The sequence below is a fragment of the Carcharhinus amblyrhynchos genome, chromosome 4 (genome assembly GCF_965287045.1).
Source record: "Carcharhinus amblyrhynchos chromosome 4, sCarAmb.v2.hapA, whole genome shotgun sequence".
Taxonomy (NCBI): domain Eukaryota; kingdom Metazoa; phylum Chordata; class Chondrichthyes; order Carcharhiniformes; family Carcharhinidae; genus Carcharhinus; species Carcharhinus amblyrhynchos.
The window spans coordinates 92365654-92388440 of record NC_137327.1 but is presented as its reverse complement, the minus strand read 5'-3'; the positions used below and the strand labels follow the sequence as shown (position 1 = coordinate 92388440).

The following is a 22787-nucleotide window of genomic DNA, read 5'->3' as shown; positions in this document are numbered from 1 at the left end:
TGTTAACATTACATGGGAATATTAATCAGAAACCTTGTTATGAGTACAATGATTGTGCATGTGTTATTTCCAATCTTTATGAAAGGTAGATTAAAAAGCATACTAAGAAGCAAAAGCGCAATTGTAGACTAATATAAAAATAGATGAATGAACAGAATGGAGCTTTAACAATGAAATCTTATGATTGTTACATGAAAAATGATAATACAACTTTGTCACCATTCTATTGAAAACATATGTTAGTTGAATTCAAAGTTTAGATTACAAAAAATATGAGTTCACTTTACCATTCTGGTATTTGTGAGTCTGGGGAAAGGGAGATGTAAAAAGAAAAAGAGAAAGAAAAACAGTCATTTGGCCCATTTCTTAGCTTTGTGTTGAGCAATAAACCAACAAGTGATTTACCAAGTTTGCATTTTTCCTGAGTTGTTTCTCTTTGATATTGAATTCTCTGACACTTGAATATCTATTGAATATCTATTCAAGTGTCAGAATAATGCATGAATGACAAAAGATGAATATACAGGTACAGCAAGTAATTAGGAAAACTAGGATGTTAGCATTTTTTGTGAGGGAATTAATTACAAAAATAAGGAGGTTATGATTCTGTTGTACAGGGCATTGGTGAGACTATGTGTGGAATATTATGTTCAGTATTGGTCTCCTTATTTAGGGAAAGATATAAATGCATTAGAAGTAGTTCAGAGGAGGTTTACTAAACTAATGCCAGGAATGGACTGGTTGCCTTATGAGGGAAGGTTGAAGAGGTTAGGTTCATATCCACTCGAGTTTAGAAGAGTAAGAGGTGACTTGATGAAAACATTTAAATCCTGAGGGATATTGACAGGGTGGATGTGGAGGGAATGTTTCCTCTTGTCACAAGGATCTAGAAATCTAGAACTGTTCACTGTTTCAAAATAAGATGTCGCTCATGTAAGGCAAAAATGAGGAGAATTTCTTTTTCTCGAAGGGTTGTAAGTCTCTGGAACTCTTTTCCTCAAAAGGCACTGGAAGCAGAGTCTTTGAGTATTTTTAAGGGGCCAAGTTGCCCACTCCTGCTCCTAATATACATATTCATAAGCTTACATAAGGCCATTGAACTACCACAACCTGGAGTGTGCAATACACAATATTCATTCATTCAACGTAAAATCTTTTTATCCATACAGAAAAATTCAACATACAACTAAAGACACAGAGTGCAAATAGGTGAAGGGTGTCAGCAAGTCCAATCCACTCACCCCCTCCATGAAGACTACAACACACGTCATCAGATGGAAATCAATTCAGAACATTGGTGACGTGCAAGCTGGAGAAAAGAAATGCACTTCTGGTTTGTGCAACTGAAATTGTGTACTTACCTGTGCAATTGTTTCAAATAAATCAATGAATGCTGTTTGCTGTAAAATGTGCCATGTACTACCACTACAAGCACAACATGACAATAATGAATTCCAATGTGCTTATGTCCCCTTTCTTCCTTTTGCAGATATGGTGTAACCCAAGAGCAGTAAGACTGATCCCCTCAGCAACAAGATACATCACAGCACACAGCATCATCCTCACCTCAAACATGCACCAACCAGAGATACACACAAACTGTGTGGGGCATTGCAGAATAAGAACTTGCAAAACAAGAACTTCACACACATGTGAAAGGCAGGTGCTGGAATCTGAAACATAAACAGAAAAAGCTGGAAAATCTCAGCAGGTCCGACAGCATCTGTGGAGAGAGAATAGAGCTAACATTTCAAGTCTGATGGCCTTTTGTCCAAGTGGAGGGGGAGATGTTTGCTGGTGGCAGGAATTCTGATTGCCCACTGAATTGGGGTTAGGTTAAAAACAGGGTTCCTGCTGGGCATGAGGGCTATAGAAATTCTTCTGAACCACCCCATCATTCCCAATCAAGTTTCCATCTAGAGAGGGTGGCAATCCGTTTAATATGCAAACTTGCTAATTGTGGGACAATTACCTGGCTTAATGGCCCAATCATTCGGCCCCCTCCATTCACCCACCTGTCCAATGGGAAATGCACCAGGTGGACTTTGCTGCTTATCGTCACCAAAATGGACCTGCTGTGTCGGACCTCCGCGGGTCCAGGGGAGTACCATCAACCCCTCAGCAGAGACAGGCATTGTCTCCCATCCGCCACTGAAATATTGAGCCACTCCAGCTCCCCCACAAGGCACGCAGGCATGAGGGTGACTCAACCCAATCCTCCCTCTCAGACCCCCACCTCAGTACTTCTCCCATCACTCCCCTCCCCCAGAGGGGGCTGAGGTGTCAGAGAGGGATGGGAGGTGGTGAAAGTTTGAATGTGGAGGGGAGCTGAGTGGGAGGGATGGAGGGAAAAGAGCATCTGAGTGGGGGTCTGAAGAGGGAGGGGATCTGAGAGGGGATGGCCCTGAGAGGGTGTGGTCTTACAGGGTGGATCTGAATGAGGATCAGGTTACCCTTATGTCTGCACAGTATGGGGGTGGGGGATGACCCGTTATTTGGATGGTGGGAGGTGAAGATGTCTTTCTTTGCTGAGAATTAGTGGTGTTATCCAGGTCATCAGGGGGATCACCATTTCCGTTTTTGCGGTTAGGGAGGTCTGAACCTGAACATGGAGATTGGGGCGCCTGTTAAAAAGGGTGCCCTGATCTCTGAACCATCTGTCTGGCTGGCGGATTTCTGAGATAAACCCACTTGCACCATTTAGATGGGTGAAACCCACCTGACCGATGTTGCCAACACAAATGGGAAACAGTTTTCCTGCTGGCATGGGCACTTAGTCCTGTTTCAGGTGAATCACGGCCCTTGTATCATTATGGAACTTGTTAAGTCACCTTGTGATTCAGATCATCTGAGGATACTACAGCAACATGTTTGGATGAACTATCCACTAGCTTTTTACAGAACATTATGCAACTGTTGGGCAGATTCATGCCACAACAGATATTTGCTGTGTAGACTGCATTTGTTTTACTTACTTACGAGCTGTAGGCATCACAGTAAGTCCAGAAGATCTTGCTGTTCCTTCATTGCTTTTGAGAAGGTGGCGGTGAAGTGTCTTTCTGAACCATGTGTGATGAAGGTTCTCCCATCATGCTGTTAGGAAGTTGCAATTTTTTTGTCCAGCAACAAAGAAAGAACTTTGATATATTTATAAGTTAGGATGCTGTATGGCCTGGAACCTGGAGGTCATGTTGCTCCCATGCACCTGCTACCCTGGAAGCTTGGTGAGAGGTGGCATCCACAACAAAAACCTCAGGCATGAAGTGGTAACATCTCTTAAAATGTTATCAAAGCATTGTCATTTTAACAGATCTGGTAATTAAATAGGGAAGTTTTTGTAGAGCCTGGCTGGATTTTCCTGGGCTGGGGGAAATATGGTTGGAGGTGGAGAGTCCATGAAAATGTCATATATTGGCTTGGCTTGCCACTGCATTCTTACTGTTGTAGGGTAAATCGAGATGACCAGTACTGTCTTAACTTTAGACAATACAAAACTCATGAGGCAAATATCTGTGTATAAAGACATAACATTTATTTAAAGAAAATGGGCAGCTGCAAGGAGATCATCAAAAGCGTTAATACATTAGCTTAAAATCAATTACATTTAGTATATGCATATCAATAATAACCCCTGATGTGCACCTCAGCTAAATATATTTTACCATATAGCATAATGATATCTCATTCATCCATTAAATCCAGATGCTAACTCCCATCTTGACTGAAGTCAGTTCCCTGTTGCCAGGTTACTCTGGACACTCATTACAGGAGTCAAAATGAGTGTTCTCACCAGATTATTGCCAAACTGGATAGACACATGATCCCGCGGCTAGTCACACGTCCATCTTAAGTCTAAACATTGAATACCTCTATTCATAAATGTGCAATATGTGTTCCCGCATAAAAAATTTCCTCATATGAATTTTGCTAACAACAGAGTTCCCATGCCTTTGGTTCTGAACTATTCGTCTTTACCATCATCCTTACAGTAACCTGCCTTCAACTGAAGCAAACAATGATTCATACAATACTTAAAATACATTAAAATATCAGCATATATGTTTTAAAATCATAATTACTTGTGTAATTCTTTTGCTGCATTCACATATGTGTAAACTATTTTCTCATTAGCTTTTAACTTATTTTAAGAATCATTCAACTCTTTACAGGTAGAGCTGTCAGTACCTTAAGATTTTTTAGACAATATACATTATTAACTGGTTAAAAATCTCCCTCTTCAATCCCCCCTTCCAGCTATTGACTAGCCCAATACTAGGCCAGTAAAAAAAAACTTAAAATCTAAGAAGTGGTTTCTTGATTTCTTCCTTGTTAACCTTGATTGTCATTACTAATATGATATTGATTGTATGTAACTGCATCTAAATCATAATTCTCACTCATACTAAAAATCATAAGGAAAAGTAATATCATCTCATGTATATCATTAGATAGATACAATACATATTCTCATAAACTGGAGGAGCGCTTAGTCATAAAGTCATCTCTTTGTCCACCAGGATCAATGCCACTATTGCTGCACTCGCCATAGACTTTGTTGCCAAAGAACAACAATATATGAACATTTGTACAACTACAATGATTAGAGGAATAAAAATGAAAAAAAAAACACTATCCCTTACATTATATTTGTCTCCAGTGAACCCACCCAGCCAATTGTCCAGTTCCACAGAGAAGAAGATGTTGGTGGTTCAAGTTTCTTGACCTCCTTCAGAATGTGTGTAACCAAATTGGTTATGTTCTCTGAATCAAAGCACATGTTCCACCCTTAGCTGCCAATATGAAGCCTAATGCTATCCAATTCTGTAGCACAACTGTATACATTTCAATCATCTCAACACTGATCTCAGTAAGGACTGTAACAGTATCATTGGCAACCTGTTCTAAAATCGAGATAATGGCTTCAGTCTCAATTAATAGTCTTATATGCACATACAGGGGCATCATTATACCAAGGAAGTTGTCTAATCCCAGAAGGGCATGTTGTTTTCTCCCAGTCAGAGGCTGGTAAGAATGATAAATATATGGGACTACACATCCAAGGTAACATGACCCCTTTCATCCAAAAGGCAACTATGGATATGCTTTATTTCCACAAATCCATGAAGTACCATTAAGGGTCTGTTAAGTCTATTTCCCCAAAGCCATATACAATATTGCAAGATCGCTCATTACTGGGTGGATTCAGACAAATTTGGTTGGTTACATCCACTGAGTTTTGACACTTGCTTGTGCCCAAGTTCCCTCCAGAGCCTCTTTTCTTCTCAACACACAATGTGCCTTGCGGCTTCAATTATAGCTCCCAATTGCTAACAGGTCTATTCCTAGAATACTCCCTTTTTCTTTTGAACATAGCCAAATCTAGACCTGTTCCTCTTGAGCCTCAATCTAGTGTAATGAGTTCACTTAATAACATGGTCTCAATTCTCCCAGTTACTCCTTGCAATCATATGGTCTGATCAGTAGTCGGCAAATTCAAATCTGTTATAGATATAGATTCCCCGGTGTCAATCAACACTTTTGTCCTCCTAACACTATTTCTACATACATTCAGGTATGTTTACCATAGAAAGTTACCATAGCAACCCTACAGTGCAGAAATAGGCCATTTGGCCCATCGAGTCTGCACCGACAACAATCCCACCAAGGCCCTATCACCATATCCCTACATATTACCCACTAATCCCTCTAACCTATGCATCGCAGAACACTAAGGGGCAATTTAGCTTGGCCAATCCACCTAACCTACACATCTTTAGACTGTGGGAGGAAACTGGAGCATCCAGAGGAAACCCACGCAGACACAGGGGAATGTGCAAACTCCGCACAAACAGTGACCCAAGCCGGGAATCGAACCCAGGTCCCTGGAGCTGTGAAGCAACAGTGCTAACCACTATGCTACCATTTAATTTCAAGAGCTGTTAATTGTCCTTTCTGATGCAACAACATCTGCAATTCAATTGCTGTTAACTCAATCACTATCTGTGGTGATTGATGTGCTCATACATGGTTTTGGGGTTGAACTTCAGGGGGTGAATTTGCCCTGCTGGTACCCTATCCTTCTCTATCTCCTCCCTTTACCCAACAATGTTTTATATCATGACCTGTTTTATCACAATCGCTGCATTGTCTTTCAGGATTTTGATTGTTTCTTGAAGATCTGCCTCAACAATCTCTAGCAATATGTCCTTTCTTTCCACACGCTTAGCACGTTCTAAAAATTTTTGGGTAATAACTAATCAACTTGTACTGGAGTCATTTTGAGATTTTTTTGTTGATTAGATTGGGTTTTCATAGCCCAGTTCATAGCGTCTCAAAAATTATTTCCTATTATCCCATATCTATAATTTGAGTCAGAGCTGGATTAAACCCTTCTTTGAGCATACCCAAAGACATATCATTATCTCTAGTGGGTTTTTTGATTCCTCCGTTGTCTACGTAAGCCCTGAATTTCCTTTCTGCGTATTCTTCCACAGTTTCATTGGTGCACTGCTTTACTAAAGTTACCTTAATCCAATTAGCATGTCCCTTACCTATGGCTCACCCTATCTCTCATTTAAATTGCTCATATCTCTCATCTTCAGTTTCTTCTACCCTTAACATTCAATTGCTCTTCTTCAAAACATCAGGGAATATTTGCCATATTAGCGCAGCCAATTTTCCTTTTATTAAAACTCTTTTTTCCTCCAAAGTCAGATGGTGGATCTCTCTTAACTCATCCATATGTTCCCAAAAGGCCGAATTTTGTTGGTTGCATTTTAGTGGGCCTAATTTATCCATTAACATCTGTTTCTCAGTCACCAATAACGGCATTTCTTCAGTCACAACAGAAGGTTTTTTCCTCCCTTTACCAGATGATATTATTTTAGTACGGAGTGCTGCTACTGGAATGGGCAGTTCCATTTTACGACCACTAGGGGAATCTCTGTCTCTCTGATTTGCCTTTCTTAATAGATCTTCCTTATTTTCTTCCTCCTTATTTTGTGGGATTGAGGGATACAATAAATTTGTTACTGTCTTCCATAAGGCTCATTTTTAGAATTTTCTTGAACAGCTTTTATGGGGACTGACTGTATATTGGCTGCCTCCTTTTGAAGGTGGTTCCTTATCATGGCCATCAGAATTACTGCCACCATTTGTGATTTATACTCATTGTGACTTTTCCACCAGTACTTTTGCTCAGATTCAGGAGAATCTGGATCATATCCTTTCTCAATCATTTTCTTAATTAATTTACTGTTTTCTGTTGCAATGGTCTGTATCAGAGAATTATCCTTTCCCCAAGTTAGATCTACACTCTCTGCCATTCTTTACAGGTCCACATGAGGGCGCTCTAGACTTGTACAATCACTCTCCTTCCCTCTCTGAAGACAAACTTTGAGATCTCTGTCTGTTTTCTCTCTGTTTGTTACCCACTTTTCTCAATTCCACAAACAACCCCTCTGGGAACTTTCCTATGTTTAAGCCCACGGCTTTTCGCCAAAATTTTGGTGGTTGCATTTTAACAGGCATTTTATCCATTAACATCTGTCCCTTAGTCCATTAATTTATCCATTAATATCTTTAATTAACATCTGTTTCTCAGTTTCTTGAGGGAGGCTGTCATCCTCTTTCTTTCTAACTTCTCCTATGCTGGGGACCTCCCTAATAATTTCCTCCCTAATAATTCCAACAATACTTCACTCTCCCTCTCCTAAGGGCAACCTTAATGTCTTGGCTTACCTCCTCCCACCCTTCCAAGTGGTTTTAGCCTTATGTTATGGGTGTGAGGCTTTCAATAACTCTGCTGACAAACAGTACCAGGATTCTGTCCCAGGTCTTTCAGATTATGCACATTCCACAAATTTACATCCCCCTCCTACTGTGCTGTTCAAAAAACCCTCTAATGGACCACCATCAAAATTACATTATTGTATCTCATTTGGCATGTATTAAGAACATAAGAACATAAGAAATAGGAGCAGGAGTAGGCCGTCTAGCCATTCGAGCCTGCCCCGCCATTCAATAAGATCATGGCTGATCTGAAGTGGCTCAGTTCCACTTTCCCGCTTTCTCCCCATAACCCTTAATTCCCTTGTCTGTCAAAAACCTATCTACCCGTGACGTAAATATATTTAGCGAGGTAGCCTCCACCACTTCAACAGGCAGAGAATTCCAGAGATTCACCACCCTTTGAGTAAAAAAGTTCCTCCTCAACTCCATTCTAAACTGCCCCTCCCCCCTTCTGAGCAGGAAAAAGTCACTTTAGTCACTTCATATTAGGTTTCATATTATTAGTCACTTCATATTAGGTTTCTTTAAACAGTAGTACTACCTTTGCAACCTGAATGATTGTTTGGATAGGCCAACCTACGGATCTGACAACTTGACGCATTTCTCCCTCTAACTGACCTAGGTGGTCATGTAAATAAACTCACCCATAGGAGGCACATCTCATCACCAGGGTCCGATGACCCTATCCCATTGCACATTGCCAGAAAATCTATTGTGGGGTAAACCAAGATGACCGGTACTATCTTAACTTTAAAGACGATACAAAACTCATGAGGCAGATACCTCTGTATAAGGACGTAGCATTTATTTAAAGAAAACAAGCAGCTGCTAGGAGATCACCAAAAGGGTTAAGTAGCTCTGAGGTACAGCAACAGAAACTCTCCAATGAATCTGACATGTACAATGAAAAGCAGATCAACTATGGTGTTTCTTATCAATCATTCCTGCCTTACATTAGCTTAAAATCAATTACATTTAGCATACCCACATTAATATAAGTCCCTGCCATGTGCCTCAGCCAACTGCATTTTACCACCCAGCATAATGATATCACATTCATCTATTAAATCCGAATGCTAAGTCCCATCTTGGCTGAAGTCACTTCCCTATTGCCAGGTTATTCTGGACACACTACAGGGATCAAAGTGGATGTCTCCACCAGATCATTGTCAAACTTGATAGATGCACGTTCCCGTGTCTGATCATGTCTTTATCCTAAGCCTAGACAATGAATACACCTATTCATAAATATTGTAATTTGTTCCTGCATAAGAAATGTTCTGATATGAATTTTGCTAACTACAGGCTTCCCAGGCCCTTGGTTCTGAACTATTCACCTTTACCATTGTACCTTGTGGTAACCTGCCTTCAGATGAAGTGAACAATGATTCATACAATACTTAAAATACATTAAAATACCAGCATATGTATTTTTAAATCATAATTATTTGTCTAATTCTCTTGAATTCACATATGTGTAAACTATTGTCTTGTTAGCTTATTAACTTGTTTTAAGAATCATTTAACTCTTTACTGGTAGTCCTGTCAGTGCCTTAATGTATACTGTCTAAAAATCTTCCACTTCACCTGCTTCTAGGGATTTTCTCAGAGCCGGGCTGGAAATTGGATCGGCTGCACACTCCACAGAGGTGAGCAGCCAATTAGTCCAATTAAGGCCCCAATAAGAGGTCATTTTGCACTAGCACCACTATTTTACTGAGATCTGAGTGCCCCTTGCCATGCATGGAGACTGCTGGTTCAATCGAAGGAGCCTTCCAGCAGCAAAAAAGCCAGCCAATGGTGCCAGAAGTTCCATTCCTCAATGACAGGGCCACAGGGATGAAAGGACACAGTCCCATCCATGAAGGTGTCTGTAAAATTGTTTCCCATCCAAATCATTGGCCATATCCACATCAGGCCTTTAATTTATAACTTGAGGGGGGGCTGCCATCCTGCCATTGTTTTGGATCCTCCAATTGGATCAGCAACATTGAGATTCTGCCCTATAATAAATAATAGGTTGGGAAGTGCAATGGGCTCAATTAGGAAGCCACATCCCAGAAGGTTGCTCAAGACAAAGGAAGCTCCGGGCACTGGATAGACCTTACTTTGAGGTCATTGCTAATCCCCTGTCTGCTCCTGTCTCAAGACAAGTCACAGATGAAACTTTACAACAAACAAGTTCATCCCTACAATTAGAATATGACAGGCAATTACATTCATAGACTGGACTGTCAGGGTCAGCAACATATAGGTAGGTGGTCAGCTGAATCTGATGAGTACCTGTATAATTAAAAGTTTTGTATTTAGAACTTGTTTTGACATGGCATGAGGGGGGATTGAGTAATTGGCTGTAGTTAGGGCATATGTGTAATATTATCAATTCCACTAATTAATAAACAAATATTATTACACAATACACAAGGGGAAGAGGTGGTGTTGTGGTATTGGTACTGGACTAGTGACCCAGAGGCCCAGGGCAATGCTCTGTGGACTCAGGTTTGAATCTCTCCATGGCAGATGGTGAAATTTGAATTCAATAAAAATCTGGAATGAAAAATCTAATGATGAATATGAATCCATTGTCATAAAAACCCATTTGGTTCACTAATTTTTGGGAAGAAAATCTGGCCTACGTTTGACTTCAGACCGATAGCAATGTGACTGACTCTTAAATGCCCTCTGAAATGGTCCAGCAAGCCACTCAGTTGAAGGATAATTAGGGATGTGCAATAAATGCTGGCCCAGCCGGTGACACTTGCATCCCATGAACAAATAAATATGTAGTAAATGGGAGGATACTGAGAGGAAGTTGAAGAAGTGAGGAACCTTGGAATGAATGTCCACAGATCTCTGAAGATAGCAGGACATGTTGATTGGGTGATAATTAAATAGGAAGTTGGAATCCTTTCATTTATTAGCTGAGGCAAGGAAAATAAGAGCAGGGATGTTATGCTGGAACTATATAATCATATAATCCTACAATCATAGAACCCTACAGTGCAGATAAAGGCCTTTTGGCCCATTCGAGTCTGCACCGACCACAATCCCACCCAGGCCCTACCTCCATATCCCTACATATTTATTACCCGCTAATCCCTCTAATCTACGCATCTCAGGACACTAAGGGGCAATTTAACATTGCCAATCAACCTAACCCACACATCTTTGGACTGTGGGAGGAAAGCGAAGCACCCAGAGGAAACCCACACAGACACAAGGAGAATGTGCAAACTCCACACAGACAGTGACCCGAGCCGGGAATCAAATCCATGGAGCTGTGAAGCAGCAGTGCTAACCACTGTGCTACCATGCCACCCATAAAACATTAGTCAGGCCACAACTTGAGTCTGTGTGTACTTCTGGTCACTTCATTACAGCAGGGATGTAATTGCACTAGTGAGGTTACAGAGAAGGTCTATGAGGATGTGTCCTGGATTGATAAATTACAGCTATGAGGAAATGTTAGGTAAGGTGGAACCAAACAGGCTGAGGGGAGATTTGATGTATAAAATTGTGAAGGGCCAGGATAGAGTGGATGGGAAAGGCCTATTTACTTTGGCTAAGGGGTCAGTAACTAGGGGGCATAGATTTAAATTGACTGGTAGAAAGATTAGCGGGACGATGAGGAAAGTTCTTTTCAGCCAAAGGTTCGTGGGGGTATGGAACTCATTGTCTGAAAGGGTAGGAGAGGCAGAAACCCTCAACTCATTTAAGATGTGTCTGAATAAGCATCTGAAGTGCTGAAACCTGCGAGGTCATGGACCAAATGCTGGAAAATGGGATTAGGCTGGGTATCTCCATTTTCAGCCGGTGCAGACACAGTGAGCCAAGTGACTTCTTTCTGTGCTGTCAGTTTTCTATGATTCAATCAATAAGTAGCAAGAAGGAATGAGTGCGTTATAGAAAACTAGTTCAATCTCTGAGAAATATTTTCTCCAAAAGGAAACAAAAATTATATCATCTTTTATATCCTCAAGTAGTCCCAAAGAGCTTTACATCCATTGAAGTACTTTTACTATGTGATCACTGTCGTAACATGGGAAACATGGCAGTCAATTTTGCACATCATGTTTTCACAAACAGCAGTGAGATAACGACCAGAAAATGAGTGTTCTGAGTGACTTTGGTCAAGGGTTGAATACTGGCCTGGGAGAATTCTCCTGTGCAGTATTAAGGAAGTAATTAATTTTATGCTCAAGACTCTGGATGTGGGACATGAATACAAATCTTCCTGACTCAAAGAAGAGAGTACTATCACCGAGCCACGGATGCACGTATACTAAGTGTCATGACCACATAAAAGGCATGGTTTTAAAATGGATTTTAAATTCCACTTTGAAGTGGTCCATGTGCATATGTTACCCTTGTTTAGTTTATGAGTGGTTCAGTTCAAAAATAACCCAGTTGGTGATGTTGCCTGAAATGCACTGCCAAGTGAGGTGGTTGAGGTGGATACGTTCGCATCATTTAAGATTTATCTGGACAGGCACCTGAACAGGTGGAGTATAGAGGGATACAGGTGGTTGGTCTAGGTAGGACAATGTGATCAGCACAGGCTTGGTGAGCCAATGGCCTGTTCCTGTGTTGTGCTGTGCTGTTCTTTGTCCTTTGTTCAAATAAGCTTTAGCCTTAAACAAGAAAAGAGATTAACTCATTACAAAAACTACTGCTGATACTTACTTAGGTTAAATAGATAAAATTCAGCTGCAAGGATTAAAAGCAGATAAAGATAAAAAAAATTAAAAGATGAGATTCCAAATCAGCTTCTATGAGACACTGTTGTGGGCCCATTGCTTTAAAAAGAAGGAATTCAAGCAAAGAGTTTGAACCTTGAAGATTGGTTTAGCTGCTCTATTGACTTCTGCTGACGACTAATCAGAGGTTTGCCTTTTCAGTTGGAATCAGCACGTCAGCAGTGTTTGGAAGTGAGACTCAGTCTCCTTTTCCTTATTAATATTATGGTTGAGACACTCACAGATTGCCTGGACTTTTTTTGCAGAACAGTTGTTCATTCCTTAATGTCTTCCTCTTTGTCCTCTCTTGACCAAGAAGCCTCTCTGAAATTGTTTCTCAGAGTTCTTCCTGGGGCTCTGTGCTTCTTAAATAAACATTATACGGTTTCGAAACTTTAAATGGCCTCTATGTTAATTTCAATGAAGTATTGTTCTGTCAGATAAATAAGTTAGTTATGTTGACATCCTTTGATGACCCCCCCCCGACCCCGCTCCTGTTTTCTGCTCCCTCAGATGTAATGGTTTTACACACCTTTTAGAATTCAATGGACATCCCTGCAGGGGTCTTTGCATTTTTAATGATGCTTCATAGCCAGCTCTTGAAATACAAGTCTGACGAAGTTTGAATAATCAGTGGAAGGAGACATGTTGTTGCTTATACCACCATTTTGAAAATGGCTTTTAAACTCAATGTAGAGCCTTGAATACAGAAATATGCGATTAAATCAGTTCTTCTCAATATCTGTAATATCATAATTGTGGGGCAAATTCTCCAGTCCCTCCTACCATGAGAATTGTTTCGGGGGGATGGAAAATTTGATAGACCATGTAAAGGTCCATTGTGACCTTGGGTGGGAATTTATGGTTTCAGGGCAGACAAGACAGGAAAATTTCACCCTACATGTTTCTGACATGACTCATGATGAAACAAAATAAGAGTATGTAGAAACATGTGTAAATGGCTGACAGAAAAGCACACCTAGCCCCAAAAGCTCTTGTTGCAATTAAGTATCAGGACTTCCAATGCTTCCACCCACCATCCATCACATCTGGAAGAAGCAGGAAACAATATTGATGAACACAGATTAATTCAAATTTGAAATTCTGCTCATTTCCTTTCTGACCTTTAAAGATGATCAAAACAAGTTCCAGAAAGTCATGGTCATCATGAGACTCATCTCACAACATCCCTCTTCCCTTTTATACATGATGTTATTCATCTATGGGAACTCACCTGGGTTGCTTTTAACATTTACATTGCAATAAGTTGTACAAGCTAGCAACTGGTTCCAAAGGTCTGTGACCCTCTGTGAAAAGAAGATCTGCTAACCTCTAACCAAGTTACATTCTTAGGTAATAAGTATATGTACATGACTTTGCCAATGATGCTTATGTCCTATGAAAGAATACAAGCAAATGAATATATGTAACCTGTTCATTCTAACCTATTTAATTCCAATGGCATACCCTCATGGATACAGTTCAGTGCCTTTATTATTTTAAAAAGCTCACTCAAATTTCTTTCTTTAAAGGTTGAAGTTTAATTTGAACAAGGAATATAGTGACAATAATTAGCATTTCTTAAGCTAATATGTTCCACAGTTGCTATTCCAATATCATAAGACACTTTACTTCTTTTGTAATCCACAGGTTTGATTGTATTGGCAGCTATGACCCCAGAGTCATCACTGGATTCTGGCCATGAAACAAATTCTTCGGAAATGACAGACATCTCTGAAATGGTTTCAGCATTCAAGCAGCGCCACTTACTCGCTTATCAGGGAAACAAGACTGGCCTAATTATGAAAAAAGATGTCCCTTTGAGTGCTGTTAGGTGCTGTGCACAAGCTGCTTTCAGAGGAGTTCCTTGTCCAAAGAGACATTGTGAAGAAATAGATACTTTATCTGCAGTTGCTTCATCAAAACAGACTCCCTTGTCTAGTTCTATTCAACTCAAACCTGGACATGTGACAGGATATTGTACAGTTCACATGAGACCTCAGGTATTCACACATTATAATGAAATCACAAACAAGTCAGATAATGTTATTTTAAAGCCTGTTTTACAACAGCGTTGTCCTAGTTGTCCAAAAATTGTAGAAGAAAACATATCCAGACAACAAATTGCTCAGCCCATGGATGACTCTTCCAAGAAACTGATTAGTCCTGAAGAGGTAACCAATCAGAGTGAAGACAAATCATTTCTTCATGTTGGAGAGGACAGAATGTGTATCAAACGGTTGCCAAATGGCAGGAGCTCTGGAAATAGCCCCAGAATCTCAAGGCATGAAATATGCCAAGAAAATTCATTAAGTTATTGCTCAACAGATAAAACTCCTTCTCCAATTTCAGTGTACGCAGATAACTGTACAGAATGTGATTCTTCAAAAAATGAACGTCTGAAATTTGATGGAAGCATACAAGGATGCTCCCGACCATGTGAATGTCAACTGTTGAAATCTGAGAGACCGGCACAAAGACAGGTAGATTCTCAGGGCCACAGAACAACTGTCTTCCATACATGCACACCAAAGAACAATGAAGTGGCATATGTAAAAGTGAACAATCGAAAGTACCAGCCAGCAACAGGTAAGGAAATCTCAGCATTATTCAATAATGATCTCATAGATTTTGTGGATGTGCCAGCTGGTCAAAAGAATGATCACATCAAAACTGAAATGGAAAGTCAGTCCAGAAGAGCTGGTTCTCCAAATCGAGAATGTTATCTCAGCCCTTATAGATATCCTGTTGCTGCTTCAGGATTAGATAGCAACACAGCACAGCAAGATAGTGCTAAAGAGATGAAACGCCAGGGCCACGTATGTCCTTTCAAAACCAATATTAATTCAGAAAAAACTGTTGGAATCCCAATGTGTTCCAAGCCTTCCAGTCTGAGTAGTGCTACTTTGACACATGTCACATCATCTCCTGAAAATGTCTTTGATGCTAAACACCACATGTCTCTTATTCCTAATAAAGCTAAGTCACAAAAAGGCTCCTTGCTGAATTTTAAAAATCTTTTCTCAGCTACTTTCCCAGCAAGATTTAAGAAAGAGAGTGATGAGAGACAGGAGCAGCTTCAGAAAGTGAAACAATATGAACTTGAGTTTCTCGAAGAATTACTCAAGCCCAAAACCAAAGTTGATGTGTTTGCAGATGATTACTTATATCGCATGGCACCCGGACATTGCCCTTGTCAAATCAAAAGCAGTCCCGTCGGAAACATTCCGGGATTATCCCGAGAACAACGCCGTAGCTGTGATTGTAAGCGTCGAGGATTGGCTTGTAACTCAATGTGTTTTCCATCAGTCCCTGGAACTATGGAATCACAAAGAGCAGAGAGAGCCAAAGGGACTTGTGTTCACAACCAGCCTAAAACCAGTGTTGTCCCTCCTGCTCCTGATATTAGCACCAAACAAAAAGCTGTTCGGAGGCGGACCTCAAGTCTGGAGTCCAGTGACTATAGATCTGAACAGCAGCCTGGTGTCTTTTGCATGATGGCACGAGGTGAGTGTCTGAAGATGCCCCCAGGCAGGAAACTGGAGCGACACCACAGTGCCACCAACATAATCTCTGAGGCAGAAATCTCTGAAATAATATCAGAATGTTCTGAAAACAGTACAAATATGACCATATCCAAGACAGAAGAATCTAGGAATCTGGAAAAAGGGAGTGAATTTATAAGAAAAGTTCTTAAAAACCAGTGCCAGGAGCCAGCGCAGTGTGATGACCAATCTCATGCAAACGTTCCCAATATAGACAAAAAACAAAGGTCTCCAGCAATTTTCTCTATTCAGGGAGACTTCAAACCATCAAGATCAATGCCACTTCTCAAAGAAGACATGGCTGCCAATGACAGGTGCTGCTCCTTTAGATACTGTTTTTATTATAGAAATTGTGATGTTGCTGATGACGGCAGTGATAAGGACGAACTTTCTTATTCAGTGCCAATGGAGCTTCTTCCAGACCTGAGGTCTGATAGTTCAGTGACACTCAGTGAAACGTTAGCTAAGCCTCACCAACTGTCAGACAAAAATGTTTCCAATGGCAGTGGGGACAGCGTACAACAAGAGGCAATATTAAGTGATACTGATAGCAACATAACCAGAATTAATGCTCTGCGGAATAGAGCCTATATGTTACCTGATGGTTTTATCGCCGTCCAGCAGGACACCAGTGAACTGCTAAGCATCTTAAGGCAGTGCACGGCGAACCGTGGAAATTATGGTCCTAAACTTTATATGTCTCACCTGGATGAGTACAAACAAACACTGACACAGAAGTTTAAAGAGCTGCGAACTGCATGTAGGAGAGTGGCAGCAGTTGACAAAAGCCCAACACGCATGCTTACAGCTATCTCAACTAGCTTTCAAGTGCTCTGTGGCCTCATTGAGACTTTTGTGCACTTGGTTTATATTGTGCGATCAGAAAGGCAGTGCAGAGAGCTCCTCTTAAAGGTGGAGGAAGTGGTGATCAACTATACATTTTTACTACGAGCAGCAGAGGAATCATCAAGTAAGACATCTGTCCATCATTTAACAAAGCAGTCAACATCGGTAGCTACAGTAGTGAGCACATTTACTCACTCTATGAAAACATTAATGAATAAATAACTTAATGAAGCAGCCATCATTTCTGTACAAATTACAAAAACTGTCTAAACATATTCCAGTGTCCTGTGCTTAGTAGTCATTTATACAAATAGTACCTTATCCATTTCACTCCTGCTTTATTCCCATATTATCTGTCCTTTGAATGTGTGTGCTAAATCTTCCTCCTAAACACAACTAAATCTGTCTATTCTGTCATACTGATTAAAGGCCAACCTTGTCTTTCATTTTTGAAATTAGGCTACACATCCCTATTCTAATGTCAAAACTATTATGGAATTCAGATGTTTCAACAAAAGAAGGTAATCATCCAGTCTCAGGAGTAAGAAGGGAGAAGGATTAATTGAAAAAAAAATGTGATTCATTAGTTGTAAAATGTGTTGGGTTGTGTAAAATTGCAAAAGTCCTCGAGGTTGTTTGAGCCAGCATCATGGGCAAGGGTTAACTAATCAAAATATTATCACTTCTTTAAACACTGTAGTCTTTAATTTTATTTCCATATTAATTTACTTGAACTATAAATCATGTGGAATAAAATGATTCACATCTGACAGAGTGCACATATTATATGTTGCCTCACAATTAAGACATTGTTGAGGCATTTAGCATTCTCTCAAGTCCTGTTAACAATTAGGATTGCAGAATTAATTCCTCATCAAGCAATTTATTCAAGAGAATGTCATAAATTGAAAAGTTCTGTGCCCTTTTGTTTAACAATATTTAGTAGTAGAAATTCATAGATTATTTGTTTTCCACAGCTATATGATAGGAAATTCCACATAATTTGAGTGCTGTACATGACTTTGTTACAACATTTGAATATTCTTATGATGAAAGCTCATTACTATTGGTAGAGATCTGCAGTTTTAATAAGATTACAGCTTTGAGAGCATGAATCTTGATAAGAAAATCAAAGGCCAAGAGCTAAAACTCAAAACTAGACTTTTGTTTTTGTCTCAAGGAAAGCACTTTGTACAGGTTCCAATGCATTTCACATGTAACTAAACCAAAGGAATTTTGTCAAATGAGCTAAGAACCTACTGCAATGCCCCAGAGTCAACTCTACCCCAGCTTCAGCCTCCATACACACACACACACACACACACACACACACACAAGGGAATTGCTAATATTGTAGCAGATTAGTTGCTAATATGAAACTCTAATCTGCCACAGCATTGGCATTTCTCCATTGTTTGATCAATACCAGATAAACACAACTAAGCCAAGCATAATCCTATTCTCTACAGAAACATTCAATCCTATTGTCTAAAATTCCAACAACTCAAACTCATTCATGTTTATTCTCCTGTACCAAATTCCAGTGAACCCTTCTCTTTTTGCCTCTAGTGTACAGACAACTAATGTACCAGGCTTCTTCCCATTCACTTCTCTGATACAAAATTCAGTCAAGCCACCTCGATTTTGACACAAAATGTAGTCAATCGCTCATTTTTAAATGGTAACCCATTAAAATTAAGAAATTTACTGCTGAATTTCACCTGACACATTTGGAAGATTCATGGGGTAGAAATTCAACTTAGACAGAAACTGAATACAAGCAGTATTTCATTGATCACCTTATGTATGCATGAGCAATATTCACTTCCATTCCAGTCAATGTACTTTACAAACTGGTGATGTCATGACTGTTTTGCACTATCATCTAAGATGGTATAGGAACTCCAAGCTTCCTGTGCTAAAACTTTGAATGCCTTTGAGGTAAGCTGCTGGGAATAACTGATAGAGGTGATGTTTGGAAAAGCAGACACCTTCGAATGCTGATTTTTAAAGCTAGAAACACTTTAAGGAGTAATTATCTTTGCACTGTTATTCTGCTTACAAAACCTGCACTGATGTCTGAGTTTCGACAGTCAGAGCACCAACAGAATTTCAGCAGACTCCAGCCCACTGGCCATCGGTACCCCCTCTCTGGCCCCAGCACTCTGCATCCAGCCACTATTTATAACCAGGCTTGCGTAGGATCTGATATCCTATTCCCTATTGCTAAGCTCCTCCATGCCATTGTCATGGAAGCAGCACAAGGTGAACAAAGGAAATTCAGATAACATTTCCTCCGAAAAGTATCATGCCGCACATCACACTGAAGTAGTCTAGAACCAGAAGGGGGGATTTTAACTGCCCCCCCCCACCCAGCTGACACCAGGCTGAATGGTTTTAAAATTAAGCAGTTCCAATACTCTGTGCCCCTGTGCATCAGTAAGTGACCATTCATCATGCAAGTAGATTGCATTATAATGAGTTGATGCGTGTGAAGCTCTCAGAATACGATTGTGGAAAATCTTGAATGTGTGTTATTGCTGCAATATAGGTATGTAAAAATGACAAAGCTGCATGGTTATGCAAGGTTGTCATATGATTTCTTTTTGTGAGATTCACTCCCAGAGCTCCTGTTAACATGATTGTGTGTGACAAACCTACTGAGATGGTACAGGTCAAATGAGTCCCAGGTTGTCGTACTAGGGCTGCTCTTGGATGTTCGAGAATAGCCTAGTGCTTCATGTCGTTAGTGTGCGCTTAAACTGGACCAGATGCTGGGCAACACGACAGCTCAGTGACTATCACTGTTTGCTGGATTTGGGCCAGTGTCTGTGGGAGTTTGCACATTCTCCCTGTGCTTGCGTGGGTTTTCTCCGGGTGCTCCGGTTTCCTCCCACACCCCAAAGATGTGCTATTAGGCTGATTGGCAGTAATAAATTGTCCCTAAATTAGTTTCCCTCAATGTGGAATGCCATAAGCATAGATAAGGGTCATGGGTGGAGGGGGACTGGTAATGTTAAAATGGCGACGTGGGCTCGTTGGGCCGTAGGGCCTGTTTCCCGGGCTGTTTTTGTTCTTTGTTCTTTGAAAATTAATTACGAAACAGGTTTAAAACTAAAACTCTGGCCTAGAATCTTAAGTCATTTACTTGGCACATACTAGCAAATATTGTTTCAGTGGTCTTACTTAATCGGATTCATTATAATGTGCTACCCTCTCCTCAATTTCCATGTCTGGCAGGCACCATGAAAATATAGAGCCTTGCTGTCACTAAGCTCCTCCATGCCAGTCATGGTGTATTGTCATTTACTCTGGTAAAGGTCCTTTGTAGTTCCAAATCCACCTCACGTTCACTTCAGAGACAGCAAAAAGGGGGATGAGAACAGTGCTGCCAAACTATCTTCTCAAAAGCTCCATGTTATTCCCTACACTTTTCTGTCCTTACATTTTCAGCCCATAAAATTTTTGCAAGTACTGAAAATGTGCTAAAAGTAGTTGAGCCTTAAAAAAGGATCAAATATCATTTTATCCCCACAAACAACCATTTATTTTGAAGTGATCAGAATTAATCATTCATTTCTATCAGCAGGTTCTTGTATATTTGCATAATTTCCTGTCTACTCCATATGTAGTCATTCCTAAGTTGTGCAGACAGTTTTATCAAATCATATTTATATTCAGGGATTGACAACTATACAACCTTACACTGCAAAAGGAATGTGCAAGAAAGGAGAGGCAGTTGAAATCAAAAGCAGGAATTACCTGTGACTATAAGACAGTCACAGGTAATTCTGAACAAGGGAAAAGTCATTCAGCAAGAATCATACAGAATAAATAGAGGGCAAGAGGGCATTTTGACTTTGAACATCCTTATGTGGGGGGAGATGGAATCTCAGTGTAATTTTCAAGATGTGCACTCCTGGGACCTCTGCCAATGATTGTGTCAAAGTTTGCAGAGCTGTGGAGGGGTTGGGGCTTCCACTAAATCCCATGGGAAACGCAGATACCTGTACTATTAGAAACACATCTTAGTATCTTACTAGCCCATCACCTCAAGTGGATGGCAAAATGTCAGTACCAAAAAACTGCTACCCACAGTGGCTCCTTTGGTAAGTTGAATGTTTTAAAGAAATTAGAAAATTAACGAAAACACATTTTAGCAGGTCTGGGTGGAGTCAACTTCCATTGCTTGTCCATGCACAATCTACTTATCTCTTGACTGCATCAGTCGTGTCACCTAGATTGAAATCTACAATGACAAAGCCATTGAAGACTTGCAGTATTAAGAGATATTTAGTCAAAAAGTAAAAGACTTTCATTTAAATAAAGCTTTCACAACCTCCATATATTCCAAAAGACTTTATAGCCAATCAAGTGCTTACAAAGTGAAACCACTGCTGTCCTGTTAGAAATTCAGCAGCCACATTGTGCACAGCAATTGAGTGGATTGAGGAGCAATTGAGGAGTGAATATGGACCAGGATTTTAGGGATAACTCCCTTACTCTTCTTTGAAATAGTACCATGGGATCTTTCACATCTATCTGTGAGGGACAACAAGGCTTCAGGTTAACATCTCATTTGAAAAGTGGCCTCTCTAACAATGTACCACTTCTTAAGTATTGCACTGCAGTGCCAGCCTTGATTTATGTGACCAAGTTCTGTAGTGGCATTTGAACCTGCAACCCTCTAAATCAGGGGCGCCTGAACTACAGCTGACTCCTAAAAGCAAAATGATAAACTAGGGAAAGGATTGAACAAATACTGATGCATGAAGTGCAATGAGAGCTTGGCGGAACTATTTGTCTTCATTGTTGCAATGTATGCATAATTTATTTTGTCTTGCAAAGTTGCACAGTTGAATTTGCCATTCATCAGAAGTTGAGGACAAATAGTTCTTTCCAGCAAATAACTTTAATACTTTTGTGAAACAGTTTAAGTAACATTTTGTTTCAATTTGTGTACTTTCCAATACAAACAACAGTTAATAACCTGAAAACAAACGTGGTTCACTATTTTATAGAAATAAATTACATAGCAGTCAACCATAAAATGCCAAAGAATACATATCTTAGCAGGGAATTGGCAAACACTGTGTCAATTAGAACTACATGGGCAGACAAGGATTGAGTGTGATGAATGAAACATGATTGGGCATCAAATGAATCAGTTTTAAAATGTATGGGATGATCTCCCACAGTAGTGTACGCATGAGAACTGAAGACCAACATTGTCTACAAGGTGAAGTTGAATTAGACAGCAGAGGATAAACGGGTAAGGACACAATGATGTAGGATTTTTAATTTCATGCAATCCATATTTTGAGTCATGTACTCTTATTTCTGAATAATAATTTTATTTGATAATATTTACAGTTAAATAACAGACGGCAATCTGGGAAGCAGAGGAGTGGTACTGGTTGGGCATAGGCATCTCTGCAATACATGCTGAGGATATAGGAGACACGTAACTGCGGAGTTACATCACTACAACAAGGAGTGGATTACAACATTGCGAGTTGACATAGGATGTTACCAGCATATATCTACACACAGAAATTTAAAATGGAAAAGACTGCCGCAAATGTGTGTCAGAGCATAACAGGAAATTTAGTTGAATATTATGTAAGGCCATGCAGAATTTGATTTTTAATAACTTATGTATAAATTTCATGATTAACCCTCAAGTCATTGCATTGATGCCAACAAATTAGAATTCCAGTACAATTATCAATCTCTTAAGGAAAGACAGAAATATGACACCTTGTAGTTTTGTCATGAGTACACTGGCCTCTCACCTGGATGAAGTCAGTCAGGCAGGGTGTAAAATGCATATCTAGCCTAAATTTACCCATTTTTGCGAGTAGATTAT

The 22787-nt window shown here is 40.0% G+C and overlaps 1 protein-coding gene across 1 annotated transcript in view; it reads left to right on the top strand.

The window, feature by feature from the left end:
• The window catches only part of frmpd3 (FERM and PDZ domain containing 3), a 153280-nt gene extending 136103 nt beyond the window's left edge, over positions 1–17177 (top strand). Inside the window, exon 14 of the mRNA XM_080188215.1 lies at positions 14178–17177. Within this exon, the coding sequence (XP_080044341.1) occupies positions 14178–17140 (2963 nt within the window). The 3' untranslated portion in view covers positions 17141–17177. The remainder of the gene's footprint in view (positions 1–14177) is intronic.
• The last annotated feature ends 5610 nt before the right edge of the window (positions 17178–22787 follow it).